At 34.2% G+C, this 25,579-nt stretch overlaps 1 protein-coding gene and 1 pseudogene across 1 annotated transcript; both read right to left on the bottom strand.

The window, feature by feature from the left end:
* Positions 1-10: 10 nt before the first annotated feature.
* On the bottom strand, positions 11-4,009 carry LOC146145164 (uncharacterized; annotated as a pseudogene).
* A 1,100-nt stretch (positions 4,010-5,109) lies between these two features.
* Positions 5,110-21,918, bottom strand: LOC146145163 (uncharacterized). The gene is made up of 22 exons (XM_083390496.1): positions 21,779-21,918; positions 19,421-19,512; positions 19,119-19,188; positions 18,864-18,922; positions 18,457-18,627; positions 17,918-18,103; positions 15,632-17,531; positions 15,072-15,265; positions 14,604-14,806; positions 13,945-14,128; positions 12,418-13,061; positions 11,145-11,425; positions 10,605-10,711; positions 10,184-10,324; positions 9,151-9,333; positions 8,029-8,125; positions 7,693-7,796; positions 7,191-7,407; positions 6,737-6,812; positions 6,335-6,515; positions 5,658-5,739; positions 5,110-5,285 (listed from the first exon to the last, which is right to left on the bottom strand). Exons 1-22 carry the CDS (start codon positions 21,912-21,914, stop codon positions 5,269-5,271), a joined length of 5,325 nt encoding a protein of 1,774 aa, XP_083246622.1. The 5' UTR covers positions 21,915-21,918; the 3' UTR covers positions 5,110-5,268.
* Between the last annotated feature and the right edge of the window lie 3,661 nt (positions 21,919-25,579).

Below are 25,579 nucleotides of genomic sequence, written 5' to 3'. Positions count from 1 at the left end.
GAAATCAGTTTCATGCATAAAAGTGCTTTCGCTGTTTGTACTTGGTGACGCTACTCGTCGAATCACCGGGCTCCTCCGACCTACAGATAATACATAAAGTGCAACTCTTAACCTGACATTTACAACATGATATTAATGCTTACGAGGGCAAAGCAGAGAAAATGTTTACTGTTATCATATGTTTCTAATTGCTACAGTTGAAACTTTCCAACACAATTTGTGCACCAAATGATCCCGAAAAACTAATATCTCCTTAAATATATTTTGTCTTCCGTTGAAATACAAACCCAACCTAGGTTTCTGACGTAATACCTGATGACGAAGCAGGGGTGATTGGGGGTAAGGGTGGCCTGGTGATAGGACCGAAGTCTTGACGAACTGATGACGTGGTGACGTTGTGCGAATTCGCCTGAAACTACATTTTCTTCAAGCCTAAGCGACATAAGATATATTATAATAGCATTAACCGACAAAGTTGTTAGTAACAAAAAATTACCTGTATTAAATGAACACAATAAACACAAACAAACAATTTATGTTAACTTTTTTTATCCCCATTCGTGAAGGTGTTGTTTTTATATTAGTTACACTTAGTGTTATGTCAGTAAAACAAGAACTCATAGCAACATGAAGCAAAATAGACCCTTTTTTATAAATGATTCAACTCAAAGAAAAGTTAACGCCTAAACATCTGTTTGCGCCGTGTTCAAGTACGTTACAAATGTAATAATGCCTTTGGTGTTGATTTAAAAGCAACTAGTGAGTTGGATATCAGTCCAAACACTGGATTAGAATGAATCGGTGTAGCAGTGCACTATAATCGAATTATTTTTTTACTTTAAATAAAGTTTGCCATATGAATTTAAATCCAACTGAAAGATAGCCGTATAAAATGCAAAATGAAATAATTAACGGCCGTAGATTTTCCAGGAAAATTACCCCCAAAGAAATCTGTGAAAAAAAGCCCAATGCACTAGGCACTCATAGTTACGTTTTAGGAATAGAATAAGGCTACCCAAAACTCATCCGGAGTTTCTGTGCTGCCACCTAGTGACAAGTAATTAATAATACAGGGTACGTTCCGCTAGGCGTCGCACCATGCATATAGGTGGTTGTTTTTTCTCTTGCCGTACACAAGAGGGTTGGCTCTTTTTGACGGTGTGTTTATCATTAGGGTAGACCCAGCACAAGGGAAACTACATAATTCTAAATTCGGGTAAAAATGCCAACATAAACGACCATGAACCTGCAATAAAATACGCCAGGTGTCGCCACTTGCAAGATATACCCCCTGTGGAAATTTATAGGGAAAATGCTTTCACCATTGGAAAAGATATGACAAGCCTAACCAGCTTTACTGTTACCTGTGGAATTTAAATATTTAAAACTATAATTTTCAGGCAAAAAGCCGAAATATTGTGGTAGGATTCTAGACTTGCTCACGCGCCAATGCAATTTCGTATGCGAGGCGGCCTTAGATTTTCCAGCAAAATTACCCCCAAAAAATCGACTCTGTAAAAAAAACCTAATGCACTAGGCACTCATAGTTACGTTTTAGGAATAGAATAAGGCTACCCCAAAACTCGACCGTAGTTTCTGTGCTGCCACCTGACACGTATTAAATAAGATATTAAATAAGATAGGGTACGTTAAGAGTTCCGCTAGGCGTCGCACCATGTAAATATGGGGTTCTCTTTTCTCTCGTCGTATAGAAGAGGGTTGGCTCTTTCTGACGGTGTGTTCATCATTAGGGTAGACCCAGCACAAGGGTAACTACACAATTCTAAATTCGGGTAAAAATGCAAACATAAACGACCATGAACCTGCAATAAAATACGCCAGGTGTCGCCACTTGCAAGATATACCCCCTGTGGAAATTTATAGGGAAAATGCTTTCACCATTGGAAAAGATATGACAAGCCTAACCAGCTTTACTGTTACCTGTGGAATTTAAATATTTAAAACTATAATTTGCTAATGTACCTTCTGCTGCTAAAAAAAAAGTGGTAGGATTCTAGACCAGCGTCCTTTTTTTAAATATTTAAACAAAACATTTAAACCTTTGTACATACCCCACCCTTTAGCCTATATACAAAAAGAGTGACTCTGATTTTATACATTGCTCCATACATTATTATTTCATTTAGGATGTAGAAAACGCATTTGATCATCTTATTTAAACCTAAACAGGGTTATTCGGGTGACAAACCTAGAACGATAATCGACACCCAGACGATAATAGACACAAGTACCGTATGTAAAGCAGTCGAAAGCAAAGCGAGTTATACTGTTTAATCTAGTGGCTCTCAGAGTTTTTTTCATATTCCTCCCTTACCAGCCCAAAACTGTCAATTCCTCCTCAGCAAAAACAGACCCATCTACGCCCAAAGCCAAGACGTGTTACAAAATCTGAACAAAATTACCTCCTTAAATTTAAAAATTCTCCCTTAGGAAGTCAAGTGGCTATACCTTTAAGAACCACTGGTCTATTCTCTACTAATGCACCGAAGACGTAAAAAATAAGGTTTGACAACATTGGTATATAGCAGGTGTGGCCAACCTATGGCGATTTCGCCAACGGTGGCGTAATACAGTAATAGTGGCGCAATATATACCCAACTGAATAAAGATAAAGCATTGAAAAAAGTCATAATAACTGAACAACAACAACTAGAATTTATGTAAAAACACAAAATGTTGAAGACAACAATTTTGTTGATTGACCGTAACATTTTTTTCAAAGTTATTAATTTTCAGAATAGTTCATAAAATTACACGGTTTATTGCATATGGCAAAAAAATGACCTAATACGAAAAAAAAAACTTTCGGTTACACCCATACCAGTTGTGCCGCGTCATATATACCGGTTGCACCAATCCATATCAAGTATATATTCATGAATTGAGGATTTCGTAAAATACGGAAAAGGCAATCCTACATTCTTGTATGACATAACCATATTTTGTACAATCCAGATAAATATAGGAAAGAAATAAAAAATAAATTGACAAAAACTCTAATTTACATCGTACGAGTTTTCAAAAAAGTTATTATAAACAACAAAACTATTTTTTGCGCAATTACACGTTCGCTTTCAGACGTTTTACTAGCCTGTTTTTAGCCAAAAGATAAATTCATATACTATGTTATAATATTGTTGCAATATTTTTGTATCTTTATACGTTTGTAGTAGTAGATGGCTCAGTTGAATCGCTTTGACTCTGCATACTTGTCTCTTTTCTGTCAAAGATGCATCGTAAAATGTCTGGCCAAGATTCGAAGGAATGTACAATGAACAAAATATTGACGCAATGTTAAGACACTGGACCGCTTCAGTATTCGCAATATTTTTCCGGCATTACTTCCTCGTAACTGAAATCTCGTCGGGTAAATGAAGAGAAATATTAGCAACAATTGTCCAATAACTAGGAGTGCAAATGCCAGGTAAAGTTCCCAGAAAGTATTAGACTTACGAAATTGCTTTGCTATAACACACCCCTTACCGGAGCTGGCGTAATATGGTGACCAGGCGTACACAACACCGAATACCATTCCACCAAGCGCAACTATCGCCAACGTTGCCCATTTAAGATATTTCATCCAGGTTCCGAGCTCAAATATTGCTGAAATATGTCGATAAAGATAATGCTGGCGAAACCACAGAACTAGGTATAAGCCAATAACAGAAGAGGTGTATGCAATGGCAACGCCATCAAGAGACGCCTCGCATGTTAAGTCGTTTATGTTGCTATATCCAAAGTTAAAGCTTAACTGGCCGAATAGAAGAAAGACCAAGGCTAAACACAACGCCACAACAAATGTAATGTAGACGGCGCCGGTATTTATTTTTGATATGTTTTGTGCAGCCTGGCCGCTCCATTTTTTGTTACGAAATCCATAAACAACGAAACTTATCGCAATCCAGAGCACCAAAAGCGCTGTTACGATATTGACAAGCTCAGATACGATCCATTCCGGCTGCTTAAATCGGTTTACTGGTTGGTCCATTGCAGTAAATCCTATGTTTAAATGCCAAGTTGTATAATATAGTCATATATAAGGCCTGAATATAATAAACCTGATAACAGATTATGTTTATGTTTATCTATGATAGCAGAAAGATGCAAGCCATACAGGCCTAAATATTAAAAAAAAATTCAACAGTCTTGGTTTGTGTGCACTAAACATATTTTCCTGGGACTCTATTCGAACATTTTTTTGTGTTTGAATCATTAGATAACAAAATCACAATTTATATTTTAGAATAATTATTTATAACTGGCTGCAAGATTTATGACATAGACATAAAACATGAAAAAAAAGCTTGTTGGACACATAAAACCATTGTTTAGGTTTGAGTAAAGGTAGCCTATTTTTTCTGATATTTTTGAAAGCTAATCTGTATAGCAATTACTCGGTAATCGGAATCTCCAACTATTCGTTTAAAACTGATCTAACGGAGACGTCCAACTGAACCGGAAAAATTTAACGCCTGGGAAAAAGGGCCGTGTTGACGATCTCTTATCATCTGCAAGTTGTAGTCGTCACTTCCTTCTAACAGAGCTGAACTTAGCCACTTCCACGTCACTTTATGACTAAACGTTTTCTCACTTGCAACACCACTATAATTAGTGATTTTCTTGTAGTCATGGCATATGATGCAAGAATAGATGTAGGCCTATGTATGTAGCTTCGACAACTGAACATTCTGAAACTTGGTCAAAATAACACTACACTTCACGGCTATTGTTAATGACGTTACGCAGGCCTACGCAAATATTATTGTAACCTGTTAATTTATTTGTTTAATATCAATTTTTAAATGATCAATGTTTTTAATATTTCTTGCCGCACTAATTAACCTGCTATCTGCCAATTTTTTTACGCAAATCTGTTTATCTGATAGATTTCTCTTTGGACTTATTCCAAAAATGGTTTAATAAAACTTTAGTTAACGGCAAAGACGTCTTCCAAATAGAAATATAATAGAGATTTTATTAAAAAACACGTTTTTAATAGAAATATATAACACTTTACAAACAAAGCCATGTACGCTCAACAGTAAGGAAAAATAAAAAAATAAGTTTTTTTAATTCGATGTTTAGCCTTAAACTAAGTGTATTTCACAATACAGTTAACGCTTCAAGCGCATTTATTTGGTAATTGATAAATTAGGTATAAATAAATGTAATGGCAAAACTAATATAACATCTTCTATATGGACGATTACAATTCATTTATCGCAAGAGTTCATCATCATTGGTACATTAGGAGACATCGTAACCTAAAAACACCAATAAATTAAATTGAAATTTTGTTTCAAGTAATTTGTTTAAATGTAGGACCTACAACAGTTTATCACCATTACTTCAGCAAATTAATAAAATTAAAAAAAACATCGGGTAAACTTGTGTGTTTAAAAAGCTACTGGTAACAAAACGTTTACTGCAGCTATATACGAATCTTTCTGTACATTTAAAAAATGCGACATCTGTTATTACTTTAACTATGATTTATTTTGTTTAAATAAACCATTCGTAAAACAAGGAATAAGTATTTAAATACGCACATAAGAGGTAACTTGAAAAACTTTTTTAGTCATTTTACGTATTTCAACATTTTATTTTATTTTATTGTAATAGAACTGGTCGCCTACCACTATGTCGTCTTGCAATATCTTTAAGACGGTTTTTGCTTCTGGGGTTGTTGCTGCTGCTATAACTGCCTATAGACATCACCTGAAATAAATAGCCTTTAGTTAACTTTTAGGTTACAAATCAAATTGAACCAAACCTTGATGAATCCTACAAATTGAGACGAGTGAGGTACGACTAATACCGCTAAGCTTAATAAAATATTATGTTATTGTTTTATGACTTTTGTCATTTTAATTATGACGTTGTTTCTACGTTCAAACTTCAAAACTGAACTAAGCTAAATTCATAGACCTTCACCAGATTTCAAATCGAATACGAACTTATACCAGGGGGATTGTCGTAGGATTTTCGTACCAATTATTACGTAATTCGACAGAAAAACTGTTAAACATTTTGAAATTGTTGCATTTCATTTTCACAATTAAGATCATTTTGCATACTGCATATTATATGATTTTCCTAAATGATTTTCACGAGGAAAAAAGTGTTTGAAATAGTGAGATTTTTTTGCTAAATTCCTTTCAGTTAAATATCAAACAAATGGTCTACGTTTTACCGAAATCCTTTATCAACCTATACACAACGAAGATTCGCCTCATAAGAGTGTGCGAATTGATGCGGGCAAATATTCGACCAAAGACTGCTCAAAATTCCAATCAACCTCCAAAATAACTACCTCCATATCTCCGCCCAACGGGTGATCGACAAGGGAACGGCGCGAAGAAATAGCCGGCAGGAATCCACTGCGCATCGACGCGTCACGTGATCTGTCATGTGGTCGGTTTGGGGGTGACCCATGTGACACTCGCCTGCCTCCAGTGTCCGACGCCTGACAATTGGCTCGGGTGTGAAGCCACCTAAAAATTGCAATGAAAAAGCAAGTGCAGAATCACAATGAAGCCTTGCCAAATGGTTACACAATATGTATTGCAAGGTATAATATAAAAAAAAAACTCCCAATTATACAAAATTTTTGTTTGACGCAAACGTTTTTAACGAACTAACACCTCTGTAGCTCTTATGCTTAAAAGACCGACGCAGTTAAGAAGGGTTTTACACCAAAATATTATTTTCCTACTCATAAGTGTATTGTCGTCTTCTCTCTTCGTCTTCAGAGGGAATTTGATCATTTTTTTCGAAGGCAATCTCTCTCGCTGAAACGAAATAAAAATACCGTAAACACATCAAGTCCTAAATATTGAAAAAAAACATTGCAATGTTTTGCAGTGGTTTTTACACAATTTTTTTAATTTTGATTGCGAAAAAAAACATTTTTTAATAAAATTTGTCATAGAATCAAGAATGGTTCCGCCAATAACAAAAAAACTTTTTTTTTACTTTTTGAATAACGCTTTGTACTACTAAAAAGGAATGTGAATTATGGCATATGACACTTTAGAATTGCTTACAAATTTGGTATAAATAAGAGAGCGGTATACAAAAACACATTATCTATTTGTCGAAAATATTGTTTTAATACCTTAATTGGCAACAAAGTGACAAGATAACAGAATGAAGAGAACAACTACTACCTTTAAAATATTCCATTTTATTACGTGGGCTGCTTGGCTTTCTTGGAACTAACGTGGGCGTTTGGCCGGGAACACGTTGCGACACCTCGTGGAAACGTTTCAGTTTCTCCCCAGCGGTTACCTCTTTCTTTCGCCTCCCCTTTAACCGCCTTGCTCGTTTCATCATTAGTTCGGCTGTATGGTGACTGTGCAAACCCCACTCGTCCGCCATTCTAGTCTATTGCAAAACGACATAGGACGGAGTTTTAAGGCAAAAAACAGAATAGAAGTAAAAAAACAAATCTAAAATTTCCATAAAACGCATAACTGAAAATTTTTTAAGTAGCCTACGGCGTAAAACAGGAGTTCTATCCGTTTGCGGTTCACATGCAAATTAGGCTTTGGCAAATTTATTAAAAAAAAGAGTAAACGAGTAACTCATATAGCATACTTTCCATGAAAACTCTGCAAACAGAATCTCGGTTCTAGATTACAAACTGCCTAAAAGTTATTTACAACGAACCTCTCTGGCCGAATGCTTTACCATGGAATCAGTTTCATGCATAAAAGTGCTTTCGCTGTTTGTACTTGGTGACGCTACTCGTCGAATCACCGGGCTCCTCCGACCTTCAGATAATACATAAAGTGCAACTGTTAACCTGACATTTACAATATGATATTAATGCTTACGAGGGCAAAGCAGAGAAAATGTTTAATGTTATCATATGTTTCCAATTGCTATACTTAAAACTTTCCAACACAATTTGCGCACCAAATGTCCCCGAAAAACTTATCAATTCATTAAACATATTTTGTCTTGCATTGAAATGCAGCCCAACCTAGGTTTCTTATGTAATACCTGAAGACGAAGCAGGGGTGATTGGGGGTAAGGGTGGCTTGGTGATAGGACCGAAGTCTTGACGAACTGATGACGTGGTGAAGTTGTGTGAATTCGCCTGAAAATACATTTTCTTCAAGCCTAAGCGACATAAGATATATTCGCGCAGATTAACCAACAAAGTTGAAAAACATCACTCTATTAAATGAACACAATAAAAAACAAGCAAAGAAAATTTATGTTTTGAATGCATATTTAAAATTGTCACATTTTCTCACCATTTATAAAGATGTTGTTTTTAAATTTTTTACACTTAGGGCGTCATGAAGCAAAATGGATCCTAATTTTTATTTTTTTTATATAAATGATTCTACTCAAAATATAATTAACGCCTAAACATCTGTTTGCGCCGTGTTCAAGTACGTTACAAATGTAATAATGCATTTAAAAAAGGCAACTAGTGAGTTTGATATCAGTCCATTACTGGATTAGAATGAATCGGCGTAGCCGTGCACTATAATCGAATTATTTTTTTTGATTTTAAATAAAGTTTGCCATATGAATTTAAATAACTGAAAGATAGCCGTAGAAAATGCTTAATAATATTATTAAGTATATATATATATATATATATATATGTTATGGAAGGTGATGGTGAAAAACGGTTGGTAAGATCGCCTTTAGAAGATCAGCAATGAATGTTCGAAGAATGAAGTCATCATAGGTCAGGTAAAAACGTTAACTAACGCACAGCGCTGATTCATAATACAAGCGAGGTCGATTGTTAGTTGCTTCCGTATGATTTTACGCGTAACAAGTGATGTCTTTTACAGCTTGATTCATACGCAATATCTGGGGGTTAACTGGGTATTTTCCCAACTACGCCCACGGCTACGTACAGCTAAAAAACACCTTTCTGTATGAAGATTCGCTGAAATTCGATTATCGCTTTTAAACGTAGGATTTCTGGTTAGTATAGATATTAATTTCACTTTGAAATTTATCGAGTAATCGCTCAAATAGACGATTTTGTTATATAGCCCAAAAAACAACGTTGCTCGGTCAAAAACACCTTATAGTTGACATATAGAACTCTCCCTCTTAAGCAACCTAAGTGTGTAACCGCGACCCCACGAAACATACCAATGAATTATCCTGTCGTTCAGCCATTTTACTGTGGATGGCAGTTTTACTGCTGGGTTCCATTACGTGACCTAAACGTGTACGCAACGCCCACTGGCGGTCATATTCATCTTCGTCAAAATCAAGTTCGTCCAAGTCGACTTCATCAAACTCTTGTGGATCCGGGTCCAAAGGGACAGTCATCTGCGACATAACGATCAGATATACAGGAAATTAACAAAAATACGAATCTCTGACGTGTAGGCAGTCATAATAAATAGTAAATAGACTAGAAAGACAAAACAGCACTACATGCAACATTTAGGCTGTAACCTTACATTGAAAAAGTTCATTACCACGAACGTACAGGAGAGTTTTTTCAGGGTAATAATAATTTGTGAGAATTTATAACTTTGTAAATATGGGACCGTGAAACATCTTCAAAGTGCCAAGCTAAAAGACAGCATCGGGAGATCGTACGTAGAATGAAGTAAGATGACAGTTGGGAAACAAAAATATGACTAACGTAAAGTGCGAAAATTCTTTCCATTTTTTAGATCAAAGAGTTAAGCGTTACAGAAAAAACTTTGTGCGAAAGGAAAAACAACCAACAACAGGGCTGATATTGAATTAAAATTTACACTAACCAGTCGGTCTAACAATCAGCATTCGCCATCAGCAAAATTTTCGCAAATCAGTAAATTACACTCGCCAATTATGTTGGCGAGCGGACTGCGATGTTTTATTTTAAATGAATATATTTTGTTAATGTCTTTTCCATGGCCAAACATCTCTCCTACCAAACATAAACAAGTGGAATAACTATATCCTGCTGCAACAAAAGACAGTCATATTTCAATTCGTGGGACTTTCTACCATTTTCAATGTGTTAGTTTACTTTAATTCATTGTTACTGTTGCACAAGTCAACCCCAAATTTAAAACTAATAAAGTTTATTTACTGTTAACGCGCAGTTCTCATATTTAGATGCAAATGCAAGCAGTTTTAAAAAAAGTAAAAACGACAAAAGTTTTAAAACCTGTTTTTTACTTACTTTAATTGACATGAGAGCTGCCTTGACGTTTTTTCGAACGTAAAATCCACGCCAGGTGGATTGAATAAGGCAAGACGCATTGGTGCGTTTTCGCAACAAACTGCCATACTGACGTTTGGCATTGTACATTCGCCAGTAAGACTGAAGTAAAAACAAGGTTAAATTAAACCTAAACATTGCAAAGCCAAAAAGGTTCAGGAGGTCAAAAACACAGAAAAAAAAGTCGCTGAGACCAACCTAAATGATAAGATTTATAAACTGGATATTGCGATTAAACTAAAAGGACATGTATGTATATTCCAGGCTTTTAAACCTGGATTCATATTTTAAAGTTTTTTTGAAACTATACTCGTCCGGATGTCAGATAAGTTAGTTAAACGCTCAATTAAAGACAAATTAAATGTGTGTTTCGTTGACAAACCTGAATTTTAGCAGCCGCCAAACGTTCGACATCCCTGCCTCTATTTTTTTGCTCCAGCTTCTTGTAGACCAACTTGGAGCTTACGCCTGATTGAAGTGAGGTATCCACTAAAAATCGTATGCAAAATTATTCAGTGAGCCATGAATTAATAATACGCTGCGGGTCGCCTGGTTGACAACGAAATTATTTAAACGTTTAGGCCGTGGTTCTTAAATTTTTTTGGCTCGCGAAACTGCACACACAATAAAGTAATTTTACAATCGCCCTTAACACACGACAAACTATATGTAAATGTCTCAAAATTATTAATTTGTCATGAATAGCGCTCATCAAGTCAAAAATGCTTGCGTGTATGCCTATTGGTAATACAAATACTTTATTTTCCTAAATACGCCACACCTGACTGTCTCTCGAGGAACACAGTTTGGAAATCACTGGTTTAGACAGTAAATAAATTGTAAAATTGATTTTTTAGGATAATATCGCTAAACAGAACCTTATTGTGGGACGCAATTAGACAACCTAATACTTTTTTAATACCCTTTGCAGGTGACTTGTCTTGGGCTTTGTCTACTTCCATGGGCTTTTCATCTGAAAGCGTTTGTATTTCCGTTGAAACTTTAATTTCGCCAGTTTGAGTGACGGCTGGAGCTGGTGGTATTTGCGAGGTATTGAAAAAATCCGGCTGGATGTTGTCCAACGTTGTGTCGGCGCACGACAACTGTGGCGAAACTAGTTGTTGTTTCGAATGGGATTCGTCTTTAATTTTGTTGCAGTTTTTCGTAAACTTTTCTACTGGATTTCCACTTTCAAACCAATGTCTGAAATAAAACCAATACTTTTGTGTAACGGAAGCAAGATTTAAGTTTCGAACTGTGTACGCATTGGCAGCTGTTGACTTAAGTAAACAACGTACAATTCTGGTAATATTTTCAGATACACCTAATTGTTAGAAAAAATAAGTTTATGGGTTTAATATTAAAACAAGTATTTTTAAAACGACTACACCTAACACACGACGAAATTGAGACATTTCTTGCGTAACTGACGAACTCTGTTATAGTAAATTGCTCGTCATATTTCGTACATACTTTGTTACGATTTTTGGATTGGAATGGTACTTGTTATTATAGCATTTTAGTTGCATCTAGCACTCGATACTCGTTCAAGTTAACAAAGTGTAGCCTTCTTAGACTGTACAGTGTACAGCTCACATCTTTATGGTGTTCTCATTTTTACTTCCAAGAATCGGATATATGTATAGCTTGTTTTCTCATAATTCCAAGTTTTGCGTGTTAGTACTAGCCGCAAAATGAAACCCTTGATTTTTCTATCTTAGTCAACAAAACGAATAACTTACACTGAAATGATGTGATTATTAGAATATAAAATAATAATTTGGTTTTAAATTAAAAAAAAGGTTATATTTGAGGGGTACAGAGTCAACAAACTCGCGCCATTCAAATAAGTATTATATAATACCCTAACGATATTGTGTTTCGACATAATCACTTAAAACTATATGTTCCACGGCTTTTTGCGCGTTATTATAGGGACGTGGCGAAATAGTTTATATAATTACACAGGGGGCACAAATGACATTATTTATGGATTGATACCGCCTTCTATAAAAAAACCTCCTGAGACGACTAAGTTGATCGAAATAAAAGAAACCAGTAAACTTGCTCTGCATATCTCTATGTATGGCACCCAGACCCCCCAGTCTGTTTTTATTGAATCATAAAGCCATTTCTTTAATATGATTATACACAATAGTTTTCTAGCTGATATCTATATTTTAGTTTAGTCTAACCTTTGGTTAATAGATACTTGATAGAGCTCTTTAAGTCGGTCACAGTGAATGCACACCATGTCGGGCGGAACGTTTTCTCCACAAATATTATCCTGTGATGACCAACCTCTTAACATACGTACTTCTTTGTTGTGCAAGTTGGTAATTTCAGAAAACGCATTAAAAAGAGAAACAGCAGCCTTGTTGATGCTTTTGTTGTCTTCCGTGCAATTTAGGGCTTCAAAATTAGGAAAGCCAAGGGCTTTTGAAGTAAGTGACCGAAACGTTTCCTGTTTAGTTTGGATTTCGTCAAAACTGACTTTAATTGTTGAGCCCTGAGCAACACTTAAAACTTTCGTCTCTTCCGCCATTGACAATAAATTTCCATGCATTTCAAGAAACCGACAACATGGTAAAATTGCCAACATCGCCATATAGAGTTCATCTATTTCTGAGATAAGATTTTTTCTCAAATCAAGAGAGTGGAGCATAGGAGTGGACACCAGCAAACTGTCAATTTCTGCAATATTGATGTTTGATAATTTGTTGTAGCTTAAATCTAAAGTATGGAGTGATGGTAACCAAATTGGGGCACCGTCGGTGCTTTGTGAACCTTTCAAGCTTGACAGGCTGTTATGACCAAGGTTGAAATAAACGAGAAGAACCTAAAACAAAAGAACATAAAGAGCGAATAAATTTAGAACAAACTGCATAAAAATGAATTATCATTATAGGATTTCATTCACATCCTTATACTAATAATGTAAACCAGAGTTGAATCAATTACATCAATTCAGTTCAATTGCAATTACTTCCTTTAATGTTTCAATTACATTACAATTACATTAAAACCTGTAATTAATTACATAAATTTTAATTTTCGGCATTGGTCTTAAATTTTCTCATTATCAATGTATTGAGCCCAAATGTTAGCAAATTACAATTAGAATTAAACAAAAGGAAAAGGCTTCAATTACATTACAGTAACATTAAAAACTGTAATTATTTACATCAATTACAATAACAAATTACGATTGATCCAACTTGGATGTACACATTTCAATTTGGCAGAGCTTTGTGTAGTTTATGTATTTTTGTACTCTGTTGCAGTATCAATTTTTCTAGTTTACTTTTGATTGTGATTCAACTTTGACAAAATTTCTGGGTGACCATAGCACTGCTGGAACTAGGTTATGTCAATCAAAGCTAGATACCTGCAATTTCCGCGCACTTTGCACATACATTTGTTTTGTTTTACAAAGTAGTTATTGCATAGTAAATATCATGGCAAACTAAATAAAAAAAATAATCCGCATAGGCTATTTTGAAATCCAAGATGCCTCAATGATAATCTTAGTGATACAAAAATTCATACACATAATCGAAAATAAATAAAAAAGGACTGTTTTCAATAATTAACATATTTTCGCTAGTGTTCCAAGACAAGGAAGTTTCACTGATGAGTAAATACGGTTCGTTTGTAAACACCTTAGAAATAAAAAACATTCTGTATCAACAAAATCTTTACTTTCATATTGATATACTTACGGCATTTGAAAATTCTGCAGCGTTTATTTGTGATATATTGTTTCTTGCTGCATTCAAACTTCTTAACAAGCCACAGTTCTCAATTCCTTGCAATGAAGTAATATTGTTGCTGGACACATCTAGTGTCAGCAAGGTATTACATACATTTAGACTTTTGATGTGGATTAGTTGATTGTTACAAATTCTGAAAAAGCAAAATTAAACATTAATTTTGGAATAAAAACTTTGGTTAATAAATATATTGGCACTAACTAAAATTGTTTTTCAGAGCCAGTCAATATCCTCCAAACCAACTAAAATTTAAAAAAATTAGCAAATGAACTTACATGGTAATTTTATCTAATAAATTAAAAAAATAATGTTTTGAAAAGCTGTGCCAAAAAATAAATGGTGAGGATATTAAAACAAATTGTCTGGTAACAAAACAAAACACATCAAATAGTTTTTTTATTAATAAAAGCAATCTAATCACACAAGCCTGACATTCGGACATGTTGCTCTTATTTTCAAGAAAAAATTAACAAGCACCTCATTCTTGGGATCACCACATTGCCAAAAAAATTAGATTACTGATTTTAATAACGATGCAGTAAAAATCCATGCCATAAAAATGGTGTTGTTATTTTGTTACACAGATATTGTTATGAAAACCAGCTTACTTTAGGTGTAGAAGTGTTATTAGTCCGTCCAGACCACCAAGTCTTGTTATTTTATTATGAGATAAATCCAGATAAATTAAACTGGTGCAACCCATTAAACCATGGATAGATGTGAGATTGTTATGAGTGGCAGATAATGATTCAAGTCGTGACATCCCATCACAGGAAATCACATTTATTGCATTTTTTGAAACATTTATGTGCTGAAATTAATTCATATGTATAATAATAATCCATAATTCCACAATAAAATACCAATTTATTTGTATTGGAGATCAGTAGGTAAATCAGTTTTGACAAAGATTTTGCATACAATTATACCACGATTTCATTACAAGGAAATATTATAAAATTAAAGATAGGTACATAAAATATGATTTTTAAAACAGAATACATCTGCTTAAAGTAGAACTAAGTAAGCAAAAACAAACAAGTATAAAAGTAGCATATATGTGTTTAAAAAATTACCCTTAAGCTTGGACATGCCTGGAGACCTTCTAAAGAAACCAACCCACAATTTATTAGGGTGAGATGGGTTAAATTTGTACATCTTTGAACTGTAATCAAATTTCTTCCATTTGAATCAGAAAGATTTTCAATAAAAACTCGACTTAAAGAATCAAGATTGGTAGCTGGTGACACTGTAGAATATGGCCATTTTCCTAAAAAGTTGGGCACAAAACAATTTTTTTTACTAGATGTTATAAAATTTTATGCTGAAATATTCCTAATTTGTGGGTGTTAAGATTAGGCAACTATGTTCCAGGATTTCTACTTTTGTGTAAAGCACATAATAGTACTTGTGGAGTAAAAATAGGAGATCATACCCTGAAGATCATAAACAGTAGACCTCATTCACATATAAAATATATATTAACAAATATATACATAATAGATATATTTTTTCCCTATTAGTGTAAATATGTTCACATACATAAGTATATATACTACAAAAAACAAAATCATGTATTATTACGGTATTATAGCAATCATTTAATTTATAAGTAAAATCATAAGCACACACATACCACATAAAAGTTCAGATTCCTTAATTGCTGGGAGTCTTCTAGCTGCAGACGATCTTCTAGGACCCCTTCGTATTGAATCGGAATGTTTTGTAGTGATTTGCCTGGATAAACTCCATTTTACACAAAATGTTCTCCAACTGTTTAAAGAAGTTGCAAAATTGTTTTGAGTTAAAAAATCTTCTCGGCCAAACTCCTCTTGGGTTGTCGATGATTTCATTTTTAATATATCGTCTGAATGGTTTGCAGAGACCGGCAATTTCGGCAAACCAATTAACGGTTCCTGTCCTGGTAGAACATTTTCATTTGATTTGTGGTGTTTTGTAATTTCAGGGTTTTTTTCATGAACAGAGTTATGTACTTTAGTCTCAACCATTTGCATACTATCTGCTGGAATTTTGTTGTGTCCTGGTGTTATTTGTACATTACTCTCTTTACTACAAATGGTTTCAGAACCTAAATTTTTTAGTGGTAAATCACTATCTTTGGAACCTCCCACTTTAGGATTTTGACAGAAATCTATTTGTTCGCATAACATTGAAATAGAATTGCTTTCAAGTTTTTGAGAAATTGTGGTTTCACAGTTGATTGAAAGCTCAGAATTATTCAACTGGTTACAGAAAGGCAGCACCTTAGAGCCCAATTTCTCATTAGAGGGAACATTATCACAAGAAACACTTAATTTTTTGACCTGATTTTCAGAACACAAAATAGCATGACCCTTTGGTTCATATTCCCTATCACAAGAGTTATTGTCTTTAACAGATACATCTTCACTAGATTGCACGTCAAGCAAGTTGGTATCAACATCTTTCATTGAAGGCTCTCTTTGAATTTCGGTTTTATCAGGTAAAGTGTCAGGTAAAGTGTTATAGTTTACATGAGCACTACCATGATCTTCATCTGAAGGCGAATGCTCCATGATATTTTCATGTTTACCCTTTTCTTCATCCTCTTTTGCAGATTTGAGTTGACTTGGTTCACTTAAATCGTCGTGAGTAAGCCGAAAATGGCATAAATTTGACAAATTTTCTTTCTCAACAATGGTGTTATCTTTTATTCCAGATGTCTTAGTTTTTGATTTAACATCAGTAAATGAAGGAGCTTGATGTCCATGTTCATTTATGACAGATTCAGTACAATTTTGAGAAGATTCAGCAGCCAAGTGTTTTATTTTGTTGTGTGGTGGACTCTCTTGATCATCAATGTTAATAGATTTTTCAAGAATATTTAAATCGTTTTCTAGTGCATCTATTGCGCTATTAAAATTTTGCTTTTCTAAAATGCTGTCTTCCGCATTGACATCATCAACTTTTACATCTGTAGCCATGACTGAAGAGGACTGTTTTTCTACTTCATAAACAGGCAAGTCATGTAACAAAGTGACTTTGGTATCAACTCTGGAAGTTGGGTGTAGTGGTGCAAAACTATCTAGTAGAGAATTAGTCTTTAATTTTTCATCCAGAAGGTTTTCCTTACTGGCAAGTAACTTTAAGTCTCTATCAATATTCTCAATTGTGGAATGTGATTCTGGTTTGTCTTCAAGACTTGAATTTTCATCTTGTTTTGTTATAATGTTTGAATCAAGTTGAGACACTTTATTAATTAATTCTTTACTACCATTCTGATCACTGATAGACTTCTTAACAATCATGCTACTACTGTTCGGACATGCCAATTCTTCAGTAGAAATTTCTGCATTCACTGAAGTAGTTTTAACAGAGGAATTGTCTTGGCTGGAAGTTTCTTGAATAATCACAAGAGGAGTTTTCTGTTCCAACAATTGTCTAGTTTTTTCAATTTCTGCCACCCTCTTTTCCCACAAAAGTTGTTTGGCAGCAAAACATCTTTTTTCCAACTCAGTTCGATAGATTTTTCTGACACAGTATCCCTTGTAGGTAGACTAAATGCAAAGGAAATAAAAGACATGTTAAAGAAGTTTTGTGTTTTACCATTCAACTGTAAAATGCTTTTAAAGTTCATGAAGAACTTTTGTCACATATTTTAGGTGGTTCGAAGCACAAGCTTTTATGTTTTATGTAATCAGTTAATATTAACACACACACACACACAAATACATTAATATATATCCAATCCCAATTTAGTACAACGGTACATTCTTTAACCTTTCATGCAACAGCACAGAAAATATAGCAATATATATATTTTTTTGTGGTTGCATACTGAAAACAATTTTGCGTGATATTTTAGAAGAAAATAGAGCTGCATTAGAAGAAAATAGAGCTGCAACAAGTATCACCAAAAACTCCAAGGCTTATACAAACAAACCTGAATTAGACATGCAGCTTTATGCTGTCGTTCATTTAAATAGAACAATTTCTGCCGGTCCAGTTCATCAAGGATATTTCGCTCTGCTGCCTCTAAAGCTTCCATTTTGTCATGTGATGCCAAACGATTTGACTCAATTTCATCAATTTTATTTGTAACCTCTGTATTGAATATTTCTTCCAGTTCCTGAATAGCACATATCACTATAGTCCTTAAATTATAATTATAAACTAGTATCCTCTATATATACGAAGGACAATAATCGTTCTGCAACATTTTCTTCTCACTAATCAAGTACATCGCAATTTTGAGGTTTATTCACCAATTAACAAAACCACAAGTATTAAAAGATTACAATTTGCTAGCTTTATGGCGACATTAGGAATACCTTGTTTGATATTTAACTGATCAACCACCTTGAAACCATATAAACTTGAGTCTAGCTGAATTTTTTCTGATCTTTGTGATATCATAGGAATTATTTTTGCTTTAACTTAAATTGTTTATAAGTAAGATATGGTATTTTACAAATAACCTACCATTGCTTTTAGGTCTGATTCATGTTGTTGGTGCTGAAACGTTTTCTCTAATTCTATCAAACGAACTTCAAGATCAGTTACAGACTTTGCATCAATAGTATGTACTTCCATCATTGCTACTGGTTGTATATTTTTACTGGTATCAGGATCTAAGTTAGCATCTTCGTTTTCCTATATATAAAACAGTTTATTCTTGTTATAAAAGGCACAAAATGAGTTGATTGGCCTAAAAATTATAGTGTTGTATAACTTACTGAGTTAACTGCAGAATTATTTACCTACAAACAATACTAATTAAATTTAAATTAGGTTGTGTATAAACTGCAATAAGTGATGGCATTAAAGTATGTCGATTCTATTATGCTAAAATGAAAAAGGTAGAACTATTTTTTTTACTTAAAACCTACGATTTCAACATCAGAGGTAGAGGCTTCTTGAATAAGAGTTCCACCCATCAAGTAGTTTTCTAAAAACATATTTCTGTAAGACTTTTACAAAGTAGCTTTCATTAACATAGAGTACTATTTTTGATATATGCATAGATACGTGTTTTTGATCTTATACATGCTCACACTATACTGAATTAATGATAACTATATAAGCATGATATCGATATATCATTTGACAATAAAAATATAAAACAATAAAATTAAACTAGTAACCTGTTTCCCCTTCATCAGTTTTAAGTTCTTCTGTTTCATTGGTTATTCGACGAACACCATGTTGGTCATTCTAAAAGTACAAAGAAATAATTACTCTTCTAAAGGTGATTATCTGCTTGCAAATAAATTTATTTATGTAAAACACAATATTTTAATTTAATACAGTGACAGAGAAGATACATTTTATTGAAGAAATTAACACTAGTAAATACCTGTACCCAAGGAAAGGTGTACAATATAACTAATTGTAGTTTTAATTATATATATATATATACATATATATAAATTTAAGTGAAACAAACCTTATCCGAATTATCCAGTGCATTGTTGAGTAAAATCTCTGTTTTGTTTGCTTGAGCAGTGGTCTTTTCCAAAAAAAGTTTTACCCAGCCATCTTTAATAGAAAATACAACAAAAAATCTAACAGAATATTTAGGCTACATTACAATCATAATATAGGGTGTTTGCAATAACGTCACAGATTGCACACAATACTCCATTGTCAGCCATGTTTAAGGCCTTGCTAAACTTGACAATAGTACTAGAGTAAACTAGTTCAAATGCATTTCGCACAACCTACAGCCAGTTTTAGGGATGAGGGAGATGGCAAAACATTGAACACAAGTTTGGCTTAAAATCAGTGCGATCTCTAAGTCGAAGCAGTAACAAAATGGTATGCTAAGTTGTTTATGGTGTAAACAAAAATGCTTTGGCATCTGCAACAAGAACATCATCAAAGGATACCATAATGTTAATGAAAGCATGCATATATCGTTAAATTTATTATTTACCTTTAACTCGCTGGAACCCGAAATCAAGGCAACAGACATAAAATGTGTGCATACAAGTTTGGAATAAAGTGAAAGTGCTGCTAGAGGTTTACATTTTTGAATGGTTACTTTTAAAGTGCACAAATAATTGCAATCAGTCCCACGTTTAAGACTGGTAAGTAACCATAGTAATTTTATTCGAATTGAGGAATACCTCACTAGTATTCCTAAAATGAGGTTAGGGTAGCACATGCTAGTATTTTTTAACAGTAACCTAATTGTTTTAGTCTTGATGGCTTTTCTTGTTAGCAATTTATCATAAACAGTACTGTTTTAAAAAGTATTCCTAAGAACTGAAAATGTAACCGCAATGCTAGCTTTACGAATAAAATAAGCACATTGATTAACCTGAGATACAATTTATGTAAATAGTGTACAAGAGTAGATTCAATGATTATATATGTCTTCCATAAGGTTTTAAAGTGTCAGTTTGTATTGTATGAAGTTTGGTGTGGAATTTACATGATTTGACCTGTTGTTAAAGATTACCTGTAGAACTCTACTGACAACCTTTTGGCGCTCCGTGGCAGTTCAAATGGTTGTTAATTTAACATTGAATCATTCATTTTAAAATATATACCACTTCAAATACCAGGCATATTTTAGTCAACCACATTACTGAAAATAAAGGAGAGTTTGGCGTAACTCATCTTCAAATCTTAACTAAATGTAATTGAGGCCTTAAATATGGCAGATTTCGACAAGATCCTGTGGGTGCACGGCCGTAAAAACCTGGGTGACCGGGTGCAACAAAGGTAAAAAAATGCACCTCGGGTGCAGTTTTAAATTTCTGGGTGTACTTTATAATTTTCCGATGCACTTTGTATTGCATACATTGCACTGTAAACGTATGCCACACAAGAATTTTACATATTTCGGGTGCAATTCAGGTTTTTTTTGAGGTGCCTTTAAAAAGGTCGAAAAAAACTCGCGGGTGCCCTTACCATGCTTTACACCAGTTTTTCTTAACCTTTTTTACTTGGGGGCGCACCTAGAGACACATGAAAACGTGGGGGCGCACCCTGCGAGTGAACGAGCGTGAAATTTTTGAGGTGTACCAGTATTTCTTTTAAGTTGCTTGCAATTTTTTATTATGTAGGCTCTATAGTTGACTAAAATAAGAACAGAAAGACCAAAATAAGAACAACAGCAACTTCGGAATAAAAGACAGTTAGTAATAAGGCATAAAAAGGACAAAATCGGAATCAGACCTAAATACAACCTTTTATCTCACCCCACACACCACCCCTAACTAACACCAACTCCCAGGATATTTTAACCCTAGCCCAATTGCTAACACCACCAACTACCGTCTATAAGCCTAAACAGAGGCAAAAAATCCGGGACTCGACAGCAAACAACCAATGCCAAACAGGTGACCCCAATCATCCCATACCCTTGCGTTACAGTCCTGGGCGTAATTTTGTCTTATTCTGATTAATTTTGAGCTTAATTCGACATGTTTAGGTCGCATCTAGACTATTTTAGATCTTATTCTGTCATGGTCATTACTGTGAATTTGGCGTTATTATGTCGGTGGTCTTAGTAATATGGTATTATGGAAATTCTGACTAAGATATTGTTGCTTTGTAGGTCGTATTGTGTTTTCTACTTGAAAGTACTGTGAAATCAATGAGCTAAGCCTAATAGAAAAGTAAAAATACATTTTTATATATTAAATTATTTATTCCTTTTGCTCGTGGCACACCTGGCAGCCTTCCATGGCGCACCAGTGCGCGCCGCGGCACATCGGTGAGAACCGCTGCTTTACACAGTCGGCAGTGCATGCATGACGTCACATGTAAACACCCTTTTAGCAATTAAACAAACCTGAATTTAATTCATCTGAAATTGTGTCATCAAGGTCATTTACTTTTTCATCTTGCTCTTCAATATACTCCTCATACTCTGAAGAACAGTCGGATAGAGCTTCCAATTCAGCATCAATTATTGCATTAAAATCCATAGCAACAATTTTTATAAACCAGAGCCCAATTATTTACCTATTTTCAACCAAATAAAACAACTACTACAAACAATATGAGTAACTTAATGATATTTAATAAAATTATGTTAAAATAAATTAATGTTTTCCCTTTTAAATTACAAAAAAACTTGAAATTATGTCTTGCTCCTGTCACTACCAACATGTAACGACTGTTTGTCTGTATATACAAGTTATAGCATGTTTTTTCTCGAAAAAGTCGTTTATTTGTTTTTTCAGAAGTGACAGCTAAACCCCTATACAGAAAACACACTACACTTTAAATTTTAGCTATTGGGTAGATGTTTCACTGAGTTTAAGCAGCAAAAGATGCAACTGTTATATAGTTAGGTTCTACTTAAACAAGTTTGTTAAAATCAGCTGTTTGTATTTAGCGTCATTTGTTGCTATGATTTTATCCCAGTAGGGCTGTTAACATCCAATGATCGTAATAAAACAAACGGAACGATAAGCGAAAAATTTGTAAAAAATATATTAACTTTACTCCAGGGTGGACCTAATAAATTATTTTATTGATTTATGTTTTTTTCTATCGTTCGTATTATGTTTTGCAACAAATAGTTAAATATCGAAAGTGTATATTTTAACAGGGGAAACACTGACTATAGTTCTATCATAGAATACTAATTACATTTTATGGTTCTATTTGATTCCATTAAATCAAAATTTAACAAACTGCAGTAACAATTCAACGCGCATATTCAAATTAAGCTAACAGCGCAGCAAACATTCCGTGAAAGTATTGCAATATTTTAGTTGTTAGTTCGGACAGCAGCGGCCTAAACACTATAGCGAGAGGAAACTGCGTTAAGGACTCCTAATAAATGGTTTCAAACACGAGTTTTTCTTCTCAAAAAAGTACCAAAACATGTTTCTCGGATGTAAAACATTAAATTAAACAAATTGTTCTTTACGGTCAGGGGCGGATCTAGAGGGGGGGGGGGGGCGATATGGCCATGACCCCCCAAACTAGAAAAAAAAAACATAATTTTAACTTAAGGGCAGCTTATTTTCGCGCTTCCCTAGGTAGTATGGCCTAATTCAACAAAATATGATATATATTTAAGCTTTGTAGTGGTGTACGAGCTTATGACGCCATATAGTGAATGTTTCAAGAAAATTGTAAAATACGCAAAAAATTGTAAAATTTCTCGAACTCGCGCAAAGCGGTGTTTTTCAGATTTTGCAGCAACAGCATAAAAACTTTTGCAGCGACGGCATAAAGACAACTTCTAAAATTTCAGCCACCCAATATATTAAACACCGTTACATGTTATTCACTGGCAGCCTAAAATAAGTACATTACATTTGTGTTTCTCTCGAAAAGCTAATGTGTCTCCCTAGCGCTCTTGAAAAAAAACTTCTAAAATTCCAGCTGCCCAACATATATCAAAGCCAAAACACACCGTTAGATATATGATTTTACAGCGACGGCTGTACGCTGACCTCGACTATATAATAAACGAACTTAAATCCAAGTAAAATTGAAAGCTTTTTGGTGTTAATGCAAATCTGTATCAGAACCAGCCCGCCAATATAATTCATCCGACCCGCCGCCTCTTTGACAAATTAGACACAAGTCCATTTCAAATACTTTTTTGACTATTTTAAGTGTGTAAATGCGAAAAAAATTTGCGCTTCGCGCGAATCATCTTTCTACATCCAGCGTGTTTACATTTTTATGCTCTTTTTGAGCTAAATCAGCGATTTTATTGTTTTATTACACTTTTTAATAGTAGTATGGATGACAACGTGTATACCCGAATTTTAGACAAAGTAAACGCTTTGTTTAGCGCTTTGCGCCAAAACTTTACTGCCTACTCAAAACTAATTCTAACCACGGTTTTTAAGTGAAAAAAATATTCGAGGCTAACCTGATTCACAGTTGTTCTAAAGTTGTAATAACACAAAAGCTCAGTTAACATATGTTGTGCGGCCCGCAGAGACCTTTCTGAGTTTGGTTTTGGCCCGCGACTACAAATAGGTTGCTGACCCCTGTGTAAGGATTTTAATAACCTATCCAATGTTAGGATTAACTCTGCATAGAGTCATATCTGAAAAAATTGTGAAAAATTTCATGGCCCGCCCCAAACTAAAATCCTAGACCCGCGCATGTTTGTAATGGAGTACCGGTAGGCATACAGCTTGCGAAATATGGTAAGATTTCTGGACTCTCGTTAAGTCTGAGATTATTTAAATTATTATAATAATTTATTCCTTCAAAACGATATCAAGTCTAGAAAACAATATTTAGAAACGAAACTCTCCGCCAAATGGAAATTGATAAATATTCCCGCCATTAATTTTTACACACCTTTTCAAAGTTTGGACAAAATATAAAAATCTAATGGAAAATGTTTTTCAATATAGGCCTATACAGTGTTGTTCAACATCGGACAAAAACAACATGTTTCCAAAAAAGAAATTTTGGGTCACATAATGAATGAAACCAGGATGTGAAACACTATCAATCTAGTGACCCAACCAAATCAATCTAGTATTTAAAAAAATAAGTGTTTAATTACGTTTACTTTGTCATGCCATAAGCAGCGGATCCAGGCGGGGTACATTAGACCATGGCCACCCAAAAACTATGTTTTTTTTAATTTCACTCTGTTAATACAAAATGTTTTAGCGTTCGCGCAAGCTTCTTTCCGTTTTTGATATGTTTTTAGCGTTTTAAGAAATCAATTCATCCCAAAAGGCGCTATTTATGTTATGACAGGTTGTGCCGCGTGCAACAGGGTGCGTAGCTTTTGTTTTGCACAATGTGCGCAAAAAACGTTCGTATCCCCGTATCGCCGTGTGGGATCAATACATTTAAAGTGCAAATTATGTTAAATTACATAATAAACGCTGTTTTTTCTAGCAATAGACATTTTTTGTTTAACTAAACTAAAGCGTCACATCTCCTCTTATTTAAAAGTTTTGCCAGTTGAAACCGCATGTTTTTCGCTTTGCGAGGTTAGACTGGGTTTGATCTCCTTTTTGCGCACTTCGCTAAAAACAACTTTAATTTTTTTTTTCAGCACAACTTTTTTTTTCTTTTTTATTAAAGGTTTTAACTTGGTGACTTCATTCCTGTAACTGCCATGGTTCCCCAAACAAAAATTTTTGATCCCACCTAGATGTCAAAACATTCTTCTTCCTCTCCCGGCCAGGTCTGATTTCATAGATTTTAGACGTGAAATTGTTACTACAGACTAAACTTATTATATTAAACTACCGTAATCAAGTTTTCGTGATAAATATGACAATAAATTGGCCCATATGCCAAATGAATTTTAAATATGACCTATTTTTTCTTGCAACGATCTATTTTAAGCATATGAAATCCAATTAAAAGTTAATATTTAAAACTTTGAGGGTACACAATCATAAACCAGGATTACTGTAATTGGTGAAGAGATTATGTAAAAATATAGCATTAAAGAGTTTCGAGTTATACGTTATCACATGGGCAGCATCAAATTAATATATGTGTATACTTACTTACTCCACGAAGGATACATAACTTCTCGGAAACTATACTTGCAACCATATAACTATTATTTTTTGGAGTTCGCGCGAACTTTTTTCCGTTTTACATAAATCTATTCGGCAGAACGGCGATTTTTCTAGCAATT

Source organism: Ascidiella aspersa, chromosome 5, assembly GCF_963924565.1.
Source record: "Ascidiella aspersa chromosome 5, kaAscAspe10.2, whole genome shotgun sequence".
Taxonomy (NCBI): domain Eukaryota; kingdom Metazoa; phylum Chordata; class Ascidiacea; order Phlebobranchia; family Ascidiidae; genus Ascidiella; species Ascidiella aspersa.
This window is presented reverse-complemented; position numbering and strand designations above follow the sequence as displayed.